The sequence below is a fragment of the Fusarium musae genome, chromosome 5 (genome assembly GCF_019915245.1).
Source record: "Fusarium musae strain F31 chromosome 5, whole genome shotgun sequence".
Lineage (NCBI taxonomy): Eukaryota > Fungi > Ascomycota > Sordariomycetes > Hypocreales > Nectriaceae > Fusarium > Fusarium musae.
This window is the reverse complement of record NC_058391.1, coordinates 62,687-76,988: the sequence shown is the minus strand read 5'-3', so window position 1 is coordinate 76,988 and position 14,302 is coordinate 62,687. Positions and strand designations below refer to the sequence as shown.

Genomic DNA, 14,302 nt, shown 5'->3' with positions numbered 1-14,302 from the left:
AGTCATCACGGTATTGATGTCTAAGTTGTGGGCTAGAAGTGTTATTTGCAGTTGAGATTTGTGGCTGTGAGCTTATTCCAGCAGAGAGAACCTAGTGTCCGAGAGCAGGTACCTGGTAGTACTTATAGAAAGGAGTAATGTTGCCTACAAAGTCCGATACTTTGTTGTAATACCGAAGCGTGCCACCAGGGGAGATGTTCGGGTCGGCCTGGGAAATCTTAGCTTGAAATCGGACCTTGAATGCAAGATATATTACCAGGCCATGATAAGTAATCATCTTTCCTCCGGCATCTCTAAAGCCTCGTAACTCAACCTCGTTAGTCTCGAGGTTGGAAGTAAAGATCTGCTTGACGTGATGGTAGATAGTACCGAATTCGCGACCAGTGGCGTTCTTCAGTGTCGCTGTCATGTCTTTCTTCACAAAGGTCTTCCAAGAAAACTCGACAGAGCCTTCGCCTCCACTCTTGCAAACCGCGCCGGTACAGTTTGTCGGGGCAAGCGTGGGGAGATCGCTGCTGATATCGTAGCCAGGGTACATTGACTTGCAGTTAGAGAAACGGGGACCGGTCCACGAGGCATTGGCGACGGAAGCAGCTGCGTGGCTGATCTTGAGCTCCGACTTGGTGCTGGTGCAGTTAAAAGACTTGCCAACATGTCTGAAAGGGTTAATTTGCGACAAGCGTCGGCGTCGCTGATGATGCCATCCTTAACCCCGTCTAACTCATCCCACAAGCTGAGTAATAGCAGTAGGCTCACAGTCGTGGGGTAACTGTTGAGTAGGCTCCATGTAGAATACTGGCCAGATGGAATTGATATAGAACTCGGCCCAGTTGATTGCTGGAGCAGCTGCGATGATCCTATCGTACGCCGAAGGATACTGTTGAGCAAGTTTGAGGCCTTGACGGCCACCTTGGGAGCAAGCATTCCAGTAGGAATACAAGGGAGCTTTGCCTTGGAAGCTTTTGATCAGCTGCTTCGCAATACTAGCCTTTGGGGGAACTCTCAGTTAGTACTATTGTACGGAACAAGGTCAAGCTTGGTATTGTTTACCTCGTCATCCAGTGAAACTTGACCAAAGTTCTGCAGCGCGTTCGTGTTGATATTCCCAGGAGTTGTCAACAGCCATTCAGTTGGGCTAGCAGCCCCTGAGATACCAGTATCCTTCGTAACAGAAGCATAGCTATTTGCCACGGCGTTGGTCATGCCGGCATAAGTCAGTATATAGCGACCTGGGGTCCAGCCAGAACTTCAAAGTGACTGCAGTCTTCTATTGTAATTATCCTCGCTGGGTAGCCAAGCTTCGGCGTGAAGGGTGTCGTTCTGGCCAGGGTGCGTATAGGTGACGGTGACATTGCAGAAGGTTGACGTTCTGGACATCCAAAGCTGGCTATAAGTAGGTCCAGCCGCGAGGGACGTCGAAGTTATAATTGGGGACAAAATTCATGTCGATGGAGAGGAACTCGGCCCCGAGGAGAGTTGGAGTTGCGAAGGTTGAGGCCACGCAGCGGCTCGCGATATTGGAGGAAGCCATGATGGTATGGGGATACTCAGTGTAAAGAATATTAGACGTGACGGCGAGATTTGGACTTAAATAGCATTGCTCATACAAGACGAGGCTTCTCAGCTTGTCGTAATGCTTTGCGATGACGATGATATACTCCACAAAGAATGGGACTGGTATTGAGGGTGGGCATCCTGAAAACTCGATCTATCGTCGTGCCATCGAAGAGAGGAAAATTGCATTGACAAGATGATGTTTTCTAAGATTGAAATCGTTTTTTGATGGCATTGTTCTGCCAATCAGTGTTAGGGTATCGTATTGAATACGACAAATCCAGAGCACTTCTGCATTAGGTTAGGTATGTAAATCTCCCCACTCGAGGGCATCAGTGTTATTGGGTCTGAATGTGTCACTGGTCTCGGTCCGGCAGGGGTGGTCGGACCGTATTCAATACGACGGCCAAGCAAGCCATGGTATGTATGTTTGAACACTTCTTCGATCGTCATGGGCAATATCGTCTATGATTTTATTACATAAGTAGACGGTCTACAGACTTGCGTTCTTTCACCCGATCTCACTATAAACTTCTCGCACATCTCGTTTCGTCACTCCTTTGTCCTTTTGTTCACCTATTCACTCTTGATTAGTTCTTTGTATTCTAGTCAGTCATTTCCTTCAATCACTATGTCTCGGGAATGGCAGAATAGCCTGCTCGATTGTTCGCCTTGTGATTCTTGTTTATTGAGCACTTTCCTTCCATGCATCCGTATGTTTCCCTGCTTCTACCCGGCAAACGTCAGCTGACCAATCGCGATAAAGTCTTTGGACGAACATCTCATCGCTTGCAGAATTCTTCTGCTGAACCCGAAATTGTCAATTCGGACTGTGCATTGTTCTGCGGCATACAGTCCCTCACTGGCTGCGGCTGGATATTAGTTTACCTCTATTCTTCTGCTTTGTATTTGCGGCAGGAACCTAATTTTTAACAGCTTTAATGTGATGAAGCGTGGGGAGATCCGCGAGGCATATGGTATCGAGGGTAGCGGCATGGGAGACAGCTGTGCTTCGTTCTGGTGTCTTTGCTGTGCGCTGATCCAGCAGGAAAAGGAGGTCAAGTCTCGACAAGTTGCAGGCTGCGAGACTGCTGTTTATCAGCCTATGAAGGATGTCATGCATATGCCTTGAGGATCTCATGCATGGTTGATGTTAATACCCTTCATCGATTTAGTGTAGCAGCGTGAGCCTGATAAAGAGCTGCACTTGTAAAGAAAGTGTCTTATGTTATTAAGCGCCTCTCAATATGAATAATTTACTCTTTACTATCTGACTAGCTATAATGAAGAGTTTTAATGTAATTTAAATACTATCTTTTAATCTTAAGTACAGAGCTGAAGTAAAAGCCTCAAGATATATATAGTTTATATATATCTCAATCTATCAGCTCTTGTGTCACTGTGATTGGAATAAGTATGGCCTTATGGAAAGGTAAATCTTACAGGCAAGATAAATGGAACCATTTCACCACCCTACTAAGACCTTAAAGTTGCCAACTCCTCCTCAGTAACCTGGCCATCAAACTCCTGCATCTTAGGCAGTTCCTTCAATCCCTTCGCCGTCGCGGAAACACTTCGACTCAGAGGTGTTCCATACTTGAACATCCCTTCACTACCAGGGTTGAACCAATCCTTCTCGAGAAATTCGCGATCCAGAGTTCCAAGTTCCAAATGAAAAGTATCCCGCCAACCATCAGGTAATTTCCCATCAGCGCAGTATTCTGGCTCCAGTTTAAAATGGAAGCATAGCTGCGTTCCGCAACGACCACAGAAGCTGCGGGATACATCAGAACTACATTTGACGGAGTGGAAGAAGCGCAACCAGGTTTTGGTCTCGCCTGTTGCGCGGAGGACATCCATGGCTGAGATGTATGGAGGACGGTCCGCATCTGCTTCCGCAGCGTCATAGCCATCTGCAAGGACATCTAGAATACGACCAGAAACGATATTTGATTCAGATGAGGGTGACATAGCGGAGACGGTGAGCATCGGCGCTGGGATGTCAAGTACGCCAACTGCAAGGAACGAGCCGCTCGATCTACGGCAGTCATTGCAGTGGCACGTCATGGCGACAGGGAGTTTGATACCCAAGGCTGCAGGCGCGAAAGGGTTCAATGGACGGTCTTCCAGTGCAGGGACGTTGATACGATAGCGGACGGCGCCGCAGGAGCAGCCACCGGTGACTTTGACAGGCTCATTGGGGAGAGGCATGTTGATTGAGAGTAGGAAGGTGATTTTGGACTGTTGATTACAGATTCACGATGTAACATGCAGTCTTATACTCTCCTTCTGGCTATCTTGGGTGAATTCACGATAAATTCCGAAGCTGAAAACTGGCCAAGGCTCATGACGGTGAGGCGCTCTTGGCAGACATGGCGACTGGTGGACTGTTGTTCTTTTGCGAGAGTAAGTTCTGTTACGCCCCGTGATCGGGCAAAGTCACTGTCGTAGCTGCTTCAGGCATTGAGGTGTTTAAATTGACTGGATCGCTTGGGTTTGACATGGTTTTATTGCTGCCAAGCAATAACAGACCACTCAGGAGCCAGAGGGCGGTGTCCACAGGGCGCAACGAATTCCGCCGTGCTTATGCGCTACGAAGCCGTGACAGAATACGAGCAATTTCCTGATCAAAATTCACGACGGCTCATCGGCTTGTGATGTCATTGTTCATCTCCTGCAAACGTGGCGCTGAGAGGCTCAGACCAAGCTGACTGGTAGGTACAGTCCCCAGGGGGATCAAATGTAAAATCGGTACTTCTAACTAAGGATTTTTATAGCCAATCTTGACTGATCTGCTTGTAGATCAGTCCAGTATTATCTCCATAGATATACTGAATATATAATATCTTATTAGTGTTATTAATTCCGTTGTGGCAAGAAATACCTAAAAAATCGCGGAAATGCACATTTGATACCCCTGCGGACTGTACGTGCTGAAAGGGAAGTAAGCTTACTCCAATGGAGGAATTGTCATTGGTCGGTCGCCAAAGCTCGGTCTTTAACCCTGCTTTGCTATCGATAAGGATCAGGCCATGTTACCCTAAACTCAAAGACCGAGCTGGATCTGCAAAATGTGCCGTTTTTAAATTGCTCAGTCTCGAATATTTCGTCATCTTAAAACTACTCAATAGCTTTTGATAAATGAAAAGATTCCAATGTGACTTAGCTAGGGGTTTCATAGTGGCTGAGTATCATGACATGGGCCGCTCGTCTTTTCCTTGAATCATCAATCCCTCGAAGATTGGTTCCAGTCTTAAATTCCATCAGCAACATGATATCCAAATTCTCAATTGGTGCAACATAAATGACATTGGTGCGACCGCAATTGTCTTTCTGTCCGATCCTACTACCCAGCAATATCTTCAATCCATCAAGCACACAACATGCGTTTTCTGGCTATTCTCACCTTTCTCAAGACCTCAAGGGCCCTGCTTGTACCTTCTCCGCCAGGCCCCTATGATGTCGCCGTCAAAAACTTTGAGCTAGTCGATACAAACCGTATCGACACCTTTGCCCCCAAAACCAATGCCAAGCGCCGTCTCATAGTCTCGGCCTACCTCCCTATCGACACCCAATACGGCTGTAAAGATGAGACTGTTCCGTATGTGCCTACCCTTACAGCAAAGGCCTATGGCAAGGTGGCTGAAACTCTTGGCCTGCCCGACAACATAGTCGAGGACTTTGAGATGAAGGTCTGCAATATCTTAAGTGTCAAGCCAAAGAGGTTCCACAAGCCGAAGAAGGAATATCCCGTCGCGCTTTTCTCACCAGGTTATCAAGGTTCAAGGCTTGTGTACGGGGCCATGGCAAGGTCACTTGCAAGTCTTGGGTATATCATTCTCACCGTGGACCATACTTATGAAGCCTTCGTGGTTGAGTTCCCTGATGGGACGGCTGCAACTGCTGCTGAGTTTCCGGATAACATGAACTCGACGTATCGACAGCTCGAGGTAAGTCCCCCCATCGTACTTCACATCAAGAGGACAACAATAACTTTAAGCATTAGGTCCGAACTAAAGATGAGTCCTTTGTCATCTCTCAACTCTGCAACCATACGCTCGTGGAGCAGGTCTTCAGAGACTTCCCCGGTACCTTTAACCCTCACAAAGTTGCGGTATACGGGCATTCCTTCGGTGGATCAACTGCCGCCGTCACAGCCCAGCGTGACCGTCGTGTCATTGGAGGTCTCAACTTTGACGGTCCAATGTACGGTTCCGTAGTTGAACAAGGCCTGAAGCGCACGCCTTACATACTTGTTGGAACAAACATGACGTCTGATCCGGTTCCTGGTTGGAATGCATTCTACAAAAAGATCGACGCTCCCAAGATGGAGGTGGTGGTGAAGCACACGCGTCACTATGCATTCACAGATGTTCCGTTGCTTTTGACCGAGTTCAAGATTCCGTCCGAGTCAGAAGCTATGGTGCATGAGGTATTTGGGACACTTAGTGGAAGAAAGGTTGAGAAGGCGGCGAATGAGATTATGGTGGGGTTCTTGGACCTGGTGTTCAAGAAAAATACCAAGAAGCTCAACGCTATCGGCAACAATGACGGTATCAATGTTCTTCAGCGTGATCTTGCATAAGTAGTGAGAAACTGAGCTTACTAGTCGTGACAGTTCAGCGGGGGCTGCATGGTTGAGAATGCCCGGGCAAGGAGACTAAGCAGCTATGACTTCTACATTTTATAGCTAATTGGAATGTAATCGTGATATTCAAGTTTGCAATCTGCCTAGCTTGACATGTCTATCTAAAATAGGTAGCGACCGGTAAAGTAGGATAATAAGATATTGTGAGATTAACTAGAAAGTCGTCAGGCAATTGTCTTCTTCAAGACTTGGTATAAAAACTTACCAGTCCTTTCCGTCATTGGGGTCAAGGTAGAGCCACCAATCGCCATGATTTTGTTCGCTGCCATGTTCGCAACCATGCATTTCGATCTGCACGTAGTTCATACAGTCGTTAATGTCAAACCTCACTCCCTGTTGTTTCCCATTGTATTTGATCTTCCAGTCGACATGATGAAGGTAAGTTCCCGGCAAACAACCCGATTTTTCACTCCCTGGCCAGAAGTTCGATCCTCCTGCCGGCCCTTTACATATCTCCCAGGCAGTGTTGTAGTAGCCATTATGGTCCTCAAATTCTGTGATTTGCCACCACGTTGGGCCCGAGCTATAACATCCTAAAGCAAGTACTGCAGGTAGGGAAGTAAAAGCCGCGAGCGACAACTGCACGACTTTGTTTGAAGAGGGAATCATAATGAGAAGATGAGAAGGTGTTGGCAGTTGCAAAAGTTTAGTGTGATGTGTGAGGCTGGGTATCGAGGTTATGCTGATGCAGTTTAACAAGTGGACTTCGACCGGCTTTTATGTATCTTGGTTTTGTTACTCTAGTGTGCTCTTATGTAACAACACTAGTCTACGGCTTGTAGTTGTGCGGACACTCCCTTACTAGGAAAAGGTGAGACCGAGGCAATGCTTCCAACAAATCCATGAGTGATGATTATTTGGTATGATGAGCCACCTCGTATTTCCAATACAGCTCTATTCTTGGCAATAAAGAACTAAATTCTTACGCAATGGATCCTTCAGCTCGGTTGGAATCTATTGTCCATCCGTGCCCTCCTTCGATCGTCGGGTGTGTATCTCTTGAGGCGGTACAAGACTGCAAGCAGGTCTCTTTCTTACTTAACCTCACATGCAAAAGACCACAAAGAATTTGCCTGAGTAAGCTCTGGAAAGGCTATCATTCCTTCGTAACTAGGCTACCTCTATTACAGTTTAGCTATCTCGTGTGGCTGGCTTAATTGGCTGTTGACCTTCTATAGAGGATAAATGACGTGTATATTGGCTAATCGGCTTCTTTAAATTTGGATTGCCCCTTGTCTTGTCGCAAGGGTATTGCCATTTCGTGCCCTTTATAGAGATACATTATTGGTGGGACGGAAATGTTTATCCTAACGAACAAACCGGAATTGCTTATATACTTATATAGTTATCTCTTTAGTATCTAGAAGTTGCTGTGGGACTGTGTGCTTATTTTGCTATAGTAATAACATTACTAACAGTAGCATACTGAGGCTATTCTGGTATCTTTATTGACTTTTAGGTTATTATAAACATGAATTTTGTCTAGTATATTGATATCTCAAAGTTGACTTGTGAGCTATTCCGAGACGCCTTGCGATAGTCGCTTTGACGCGGCTAGGGGACTAGCCCCCGGGGACAAAAGATCCTCACGTAAGCTTTCTGAGATCTGCATGCTAGCTCCAGGGGCAAGGGTGTATACCTGGCATATGATTGCAGTTTTCGTCATCCCTGCCTTGCGGCTCATATGATTTGTCCGTTCGGAACTTTGTCCAATGACAGCTATGGAAGTTTTGGGGCAGCTAGGGGGCAAGAGATTCTCACGTAACCTTTCGGGAATACAGTGCATATGTATGCCTGCTGAAGGGGAGCAAAGGTATATTTTCGGCGCATGACTACAGTATCGGCAAGCCGTATCAAGTCAATCAAGGGTCTTTATGACAGTCCGTGCTTTCTGACACTCCTTCCATTCTGACAACCAGACGGCAATGTAGAGTGTGTGATTGGTTTAGAAGGTACTCAAAATTGATCAAGTAACTGTCAATTTTGTAATCAACAGGGTCTCAGAAAATAAGAAGTTTTAGAAAGACTTTCAGTTGACTTTTTGTAAGCTCATAATTTCGTTCAGTGACATCATCTTATCATAAACGGATTGCACAGCCATGCCTTACCTATCCAATACGACTTTATTGACCTTGTAAGTGAAATAACTTATATATAAGCTAGGCTCTTCTATATGTGTCACTAACTGTCCTCTATTAAGTTCTGCTCGAAGAACAAGAAGACCTAGCTACTAGTATCTCTTTTCCTACACAAGCTGTCACAATCATCGCTATCTCTACCTTCCCTTCAAATTCATTAAACCCTCGTTCTTAAATATGTTTTCCAAACATCAGTTTTGGGTTATTGCCTACCTAGCCGCAGCGATCCCAGCAACGTCTGCCCTTGGCTGTTATAGCAAAGGTCCTACCTGGGACCAGGTCAATGTGCAACGTGGCAACAAGGGATTTCCAGTTTTAGCTGCTGATATTTGTGGCAATGGAGGGGGGGCTGGCGACTATCCGCCTAACTACGAAGTTGAAGGCTGCCTTGCAGGGGGCGACGTTCACGCCAATTACAAGATTAAGAATAACCTCAACACTTACTCGGAATTGGGCTATTCCAAGTGTATCGATATTGTCCTGACTGAGATGTTTGGCTGTTCTCACGGTAGTGAACAGAATAATTATGGCTTTTTCTTCTACCTCGATCCCAATAGTGGTGGCAAATGGTATATTCCCTCTAGACTCTGATAGAAGCAAGACTGACCACTTCTAGTTAATGGAAGCTATATACAGGACTGTGGATTATGGCATTTCTTCTGCTTAGAGTTGTCCAGAGGCAGTCTCTTTTATATTACAGAGGAGGACGTATGGCATATACTTATATACATATTCTCTATACTATTCTATCTCTTAAATCGCAATGCAATTCCTAGCACGAACTTTCCCTCTCTCTTGACTCTCTCAGCAACAGTGAGTGAGAGCATCATATCATAAGAGATATGCGAACATGAGGCTCGCCAATTGTTCAATAATGTTATTTGATTGTGATAGTTCCCTATGGACTACAAGGAGGGCGCAGCGACGTGGCGAAAGCCACCACATTCTACTAAGTTGGGGATCTGTATGACTACCCAGCTCTCGCTGAGGATACAAGCGAGACGTTCAAACGCGAAGCCGCCATATACAATGCCTTCAGCGCGTACGCGCATATCCTAAAATCATTTGTTGCATATCTGCCCGCTACAGAGCGCGAAGGGTCGGAACACAAAGGTGAGGGGAAGCGAGAAGCCTGGGCATTGAAACTGGAACGAGGCCCCCACGGCAACCCTCCGTCACTTCAAGGCGATGCGCTACCTGTGGCCTAGTGCCTGAAGATGTTATTGGACCTTGCGGACACTCTGCAGTATGTGCATAGCCGGAGGGTAATCTGCGGCGATACTTCGACGTGGAAAGCTCTTCTCTTTGACGACCACCACATCGGACTCAGTGACTTTGCCAGCCTCAGTCTACGTGATGTAAATCCAGACCTGCTCTTCGCCTGTGAGACTCGGTACTGGATTCCTACGATAGAACCCCAACCCCAGAAGGAAGCAGATTTGAGAAGGAATTGTTTGTACTGGGCACTGGTATCCGTGAGATTAGCAACTTGGCCTGATTGAGCCAAGCGACGGTGGTGATCGGGTTGTGGACAACGGTGTTGGAACTAGGTTCTGTTCCACTCAGTTCATCCAACGAGAACACCCGCTGCAAGGTTCTCGAAGCCACTTTAGAAATGATCATCCAATCACGACTCTGATATTCCGGATCTCTCACGGACCCGTCTCGGTATTTCAAAGAATTCCGTCGGCAAAGTGACCCCCACTATTCCGATAGTCTAACCCCGATCCTGATGCCCCATCTGTTCCCGATGGATACCCCGCTGCACTAGGTCCCGGTACCCCACGGGGAAGATCTTGTCGTAATGCTGGAGTTATAAGAAGCTCACGGGTCCAACGGTTCGGAGGATATCACGTCTTTCTTTCGTGGATGAATATAGCCATGTTCGTCGCAAATTACTTTAGTATGCCGTCGGTGGCCGGCGTCTTATTCGTCGGCGTTGTTCTCTATGCCTTGGTCAACGCCTCCAAGTCTCCCCTCCGCAGCTTACCTGGACCATGGTACACTCATTTCACTCACCTCTTCCTCAAATATCAGATCCTCACTGGCAATCGAGTCCACTACATACACGCATTACACCAGCGCTACGGTCCAGTAGTGCGCGTTTCACCAGGAGAAGTTGCCGTCAGTGACCTAGAAGCGTTTTCCAAAATACACAAGATCGGTTCCGGATTTCTCAAGTCGGCTTGGTACGATGCCGTAACTCCCGATCGGGAACCAGGCATCTTTGTCATGAGAGATCCTCATCAACACGCTGCTCGAAGGCGGTTGTTTGCACGTGCTTTCAGCGTCAGCTCGTTGTTGACAAATTGGGAGTCGGAAATGAGACAAAAAGCTGAGCTTGCGGTGAAGAGCATAAAGCGAGATGCTCAGAGGACTGGGGCGGATGTGTTCAAGTGGTGGACTCTTATGGCGACGGATGTGATCGCTCATCTTTCATTTGGAGAGTCATTTCGAATGCTAGAGCTGGGCAAGGTAATTATACCATATCTGTATCAGGATAATGAGCCTCGGGACTAACAGACTCTAGCAAACTCCTTACATCGATGCCATCCAGTCCGCCCTTCTTATGAGCGGTATTCGTGCCGAACTGTCATGGATCTATCCTCTTCTCAAGCGCCTGCCTTTCCAAGGGTTAAAGAAGTTGCTGAATGCCGACAACGTCGTCCTCGAGCACGGTTCTATAGCCGTTCGAAACATGCAGAGCGCAGGGGACGGTCTCAGCAAGGCGAACCTGTTCAGCCAGATGCTGGCTGAGTCTGACAGTCAGGAAAAGACAAATCTCTCCATGTCAACCGTGCAGCAGGAAGCGAGCAATCTTATCGTGGCGGGGTCAGACACAACCGCTGTGACTTTGACGTATCTTATCTGGGCCGTTCTCAAGCAACCCCAGCTTCAAGCTGAACTGGAACGCGAGATATCAGAGCTCAGTGATGAGTTGACCTTTGACGAGCTTAAGAGTGCTCCGCTACTCAACAGTGTAATTGAGGAAACACTGCGTCTATATGGTGCAGCCCCTGGTGCTCTTCCACGCGTCGTGCCTGGTAAGGGTCTTGATGTTTGTGGCCATTATATCCCTCCTGGTACTGTCGTCAGTACTCAGGCTTTTACGCTGCACCGCAACGAAAACATCTTTGAGGATGCACAGAGGTAAGGTTATTCCCATTTACTTGGATCACACGCTGACATAGCAACAAGATTCAATGGTCACCGTTTCATGGAGAAGTCTACAAACACAACAGCACAAAAGGCTGCCTTTTCTCCGTTTGGCGCTGGATCACGAATCTGTATCGGCCTACACTTGGCTTGGATGGAGCTGCGCCTTGGTGCCGCTCTGTTCTTCCGTGAATGTCGTGGCGCTTCACTAAGCCCTGAGATGACTGATGAGATGATGGAGATGGAGAACAGGTTCTTGATTGCACCCAAGGGGCACAAGTGCGTCGTCAAGCTGGGATGGCGGAGCTAGAAGAATAGACTGTCGTCTAAGACTTAGATAAATACGCCAGGACTTGTGGCATGGCCCGTCCAGGCTGTTGATGTGCTACCTATGATCGAGGGTGAGGGTGTTAAGCTTGTGGTATCGGCAGGAGAAGAACCGCGCCACTAGACCTGCTCTCATGCGGATCAGATACTTCTCACGTGTTCGTCGGTACCCTTTGTGTCAGCCCTGCCGGTGTCACCAGACTTGGCCTCACTAGCTGGGCCAAGATTCTCCGGTTCAGCAAGGCGCATCTCGAGATCCGGATGCTTAGTCTTCCACCTCTTCATATACCAGACTCCTCCCATCAAGATTGCCCACATAGTGAACTCAAACACTGTCGCCGCTGGATATCCATTTGGGAACCGCGGTGCCTCAACGGTTGGAAATGTGAAAAGCGGGATCCAAATCTGGTTGCAAAAGCCAAGTGTCATCATAGACGAAATAATGAGACCCCGTTCGCCGTAGTTCTCCCTCAAGGTCGAGTTGACCCACGAGTACAGAATGGGTGATGCCATGCCTGAAAAACCACCGAAGTAAAAGGCGACAAACTTCAACCCATCAGGCACAGTCCATATAGATAACACTATACAGGCGAAGAATACAAATGATGCTTGGAACGTCCACAGTCCTCGAAGGCTGAGACATCCCGCCAATGTTGTGCCAAGCCAGGAAGAGATGGCGCGAAGCAAGTCGATAAACGTTGGGAGGATATTGACAAGTTCGATTGAGTAGCCAGCGTGACGGAGCCAGAGGGCCATGTAACCAGTCTGTTTTGATGTCAGTCGTGCACCGACTCTTAACGATGATAGGGATCAGACTCACCCAGTAATGTGCCTGACACAAGAAGATGTAGCACGAGACGCAAATCCACCACATGGGACGGCTCAAGGTGTACTTGAATGTCTTCCATGTGATACCCTCCTTCTCGACCGTTGGGATGCGCTTGAGAGCCAAAGCATGCTCTTTCTCAGTCATATACCACCTCCTGGGCGATGTAGGTAGTCCAGGCCAAACGACGAATCCCAGAAATGCGAGAGGTAACGTGATGATGCCTTGTACAATGAACAGCCATCGCCAACCAGCACGCCCAAAAACGCCATTGAGGTTTCGGTATGCAGCAGCTTGGAGGTAGCCAGAGAACATGGAACCAAGTGAATTGCCCATGAACCAGACGCCCGCTCGTTTGAAGAGTTCTTCATTCTTGAACCACGAGCCAACTACACCGACAGCGTCAGCACCTAACAGGGTCTAATGATAGTTGCTCTTTGAAGACTTACGGATTAGATGAGTGCCACCAAATGAGCTGGCCTCGAGGAACCCAGTCAAGGCTCTCAAGATATAGAGTTGCCAGCTATGTTTGATCTCAGACTGACAAAATGCGATGACGGCCCAAAGGATCTGTAGCGAAGGAAGTAGGAATGGTGCCCTGTCATGGTTAACTGCGCCCTTGCTGACGAGTAGCATGTCCGTTGGCTTTGGCTTACAGTTTGCCTTTTGTTTGTAGTGTCATAAGTGGGATCTGACCCAATACATAAGCCGTGTTATCTGCATGAGGCACCTCTAGATCAGCGCTGTTTCTTTATATACCGCTCGGCAAAGACCTACAAGCCACGACGTAGTAGTTCAACTCATTTCCAAATGCATTGAGGTCTTCTCTCATGCCAGAGACATATGCGTTGGTGATGTTTTGCTGCCCGAGGAACTTTGAGAAAGAGTCAGTACTAGGTTCCGTAGTTTTGGAGGTATCAATAGAGACTGACGCGGCAAAAGACTGGCAGAAGTTAGTATACTACCAAGCGTCAACAGAATGTGAGACTTACAGCTCAGAGATCCAAAGACCAGGATGGCTAGGTCAAGCTTGCGGAGAAGCTTCCTCTCCTCTTTCGGGTACTCCGACGCTGCATGATTGTCAGCTTATATCTTGCAGGGTCAGATATGAAGAACGCACGGTACCAGTCAAAGACGGAGACTACCACGGCTCCAACTTTATTGCCCTTCAAGGCTGCGATGACGCCCATCTTCGGCTGACGGGAGCAGTATCGTAATCAGGAGCAGCGGCGAGATGTGGCCCCGAGCATAGTCTTATACTTTCACATATGCATATTCGCATTGATCAGCAAATATGGCGAGCTTGTTCGCCGAGACGTAGTATTTGCAGGGTTGGTGCCCATCGCCATATGCTTTAGTACGCGGAGACTGATTTAGGTACCGGATAAGCAGAAAGGGTAATCCACAAGGGTATATATATCCTATAGCAGATAAACATAGCTTTAAGATAGAATGCCCCATGCCTGCCAATGGAGCTCTCGTAGGGGATAGGGTAAATCGTCTCGACGATCGGATGGCGACATCTCTCCACTTGGGCTACTACCACTATTCATCCAATCGCCGATGATCCTGCGTGGAAAGGCGGGGAAGTTCCAGTGGACTTATCTATTGCGACATCATCAAGTACCATAACGCAACTTTGATCTTCTCAAG

The 14,302-nt window shown here is 47.6% G+C and overlaps 5 protein-coding genes across 5 annotated transcripts; 2 read left to right on the top strand and 3 right to left on the bottom strand.

Moving 5' to 3' along the window:
• Positions 1-91: 91 nt before the first annotated feature.
• Positions 92-1,203, bottom strand: J7337_006372 (uncharacterized protein; the record flags this gene model as incomplete). Its single annotated transcript, XM_044824036.1, has 3 exons — positions 92-691; positions 731-988; positions 1,051-1,203. The coding sequence occupies 3 exons, from the start codon at positions 1,201-1,203 to the stop codon at positions 92-94; spliced, it is 1,011 nt and encodes a 336-aa protein (XP_044679693.1).
• Positions 1,204-3,030: 1,827 nt separating this feature from the next.
• On the bottom strand, positions 3,031-3,765 carry J7337_006371 (uncharacterized protein; the record flags this gene model as incomplete). The annotated part of the gene is made up of 1 exon (XM_044824035.1): positions 3,031-3,765. The coding sequence occupies one exon, from the start codon at positions 3,763-3,765 to the stop codon at positions 3,031-3,033; it is 735 nt and encodes a 244-aa protein (XP_044679692.1).
• A 1,172-nt stretch (positions 3,766-4,937) lies between these two features.
• J7337_006370 (uncharacterized protein) lies at positions 4,938-6,139 on the top strand (the record flags this gene model as incomplete). Its single annotated transcript, XM_044824034.1, has 2 exons — positions 4,938-5,504; positions 5,561-6,139. The coding sequence occupies 2 exons, from the start codon at positions 4,938-4,940 to the stop codon at positions 6,137-6,139; spliced, it is 1,146 nt and encodes a 381-aa protein (XP_044679691.1).
• Positions 6,140-10,221: 4,082 nt separating this feature from the next.
• Positions 10,222-11,806, top strand: J7337_006369 (uncharacterized protein; the record flags this gene model as incomplete). Its single annotated transcript, XM_044824033.1, has 3 exons — positions 10,222-10,815; positions 10,871-11,490; positions 11,539-11,806. The coding sequence occupies 3 exons, from the start codon at positions 10,222-10,224 to the stop codon at positions 11,804-11,806; spliced, it is 1,482 nt and encodes a 493-aa protein (XP_044679690.1).
• Positions 11,807-11,964: 158 nt separating this feature from the next.
• Positions 11,965-13,839, bottom strand: J7337_006368 (uncharacterized protein; the record flags this gene model as incomplete). The annotated part of the gene is made up of 6 exons (XM_044824032.1): positions 11,965-12,588; positions 12,644-13,059; positions 13,099-13,247; positions 13,306-13,312; positions 13,642-13,719; positions 13,770-13,839. 6 exons carry the CDS (start codon positions 13,837-13,839, stop codon positions 11,965-11,967), a joined length of 1,344 nt encoding a protein of 447 aa, XP_044679689.1.
• Between the last annotated feature and the right edge of the window lie 463 nt (positions 13,840-14,302).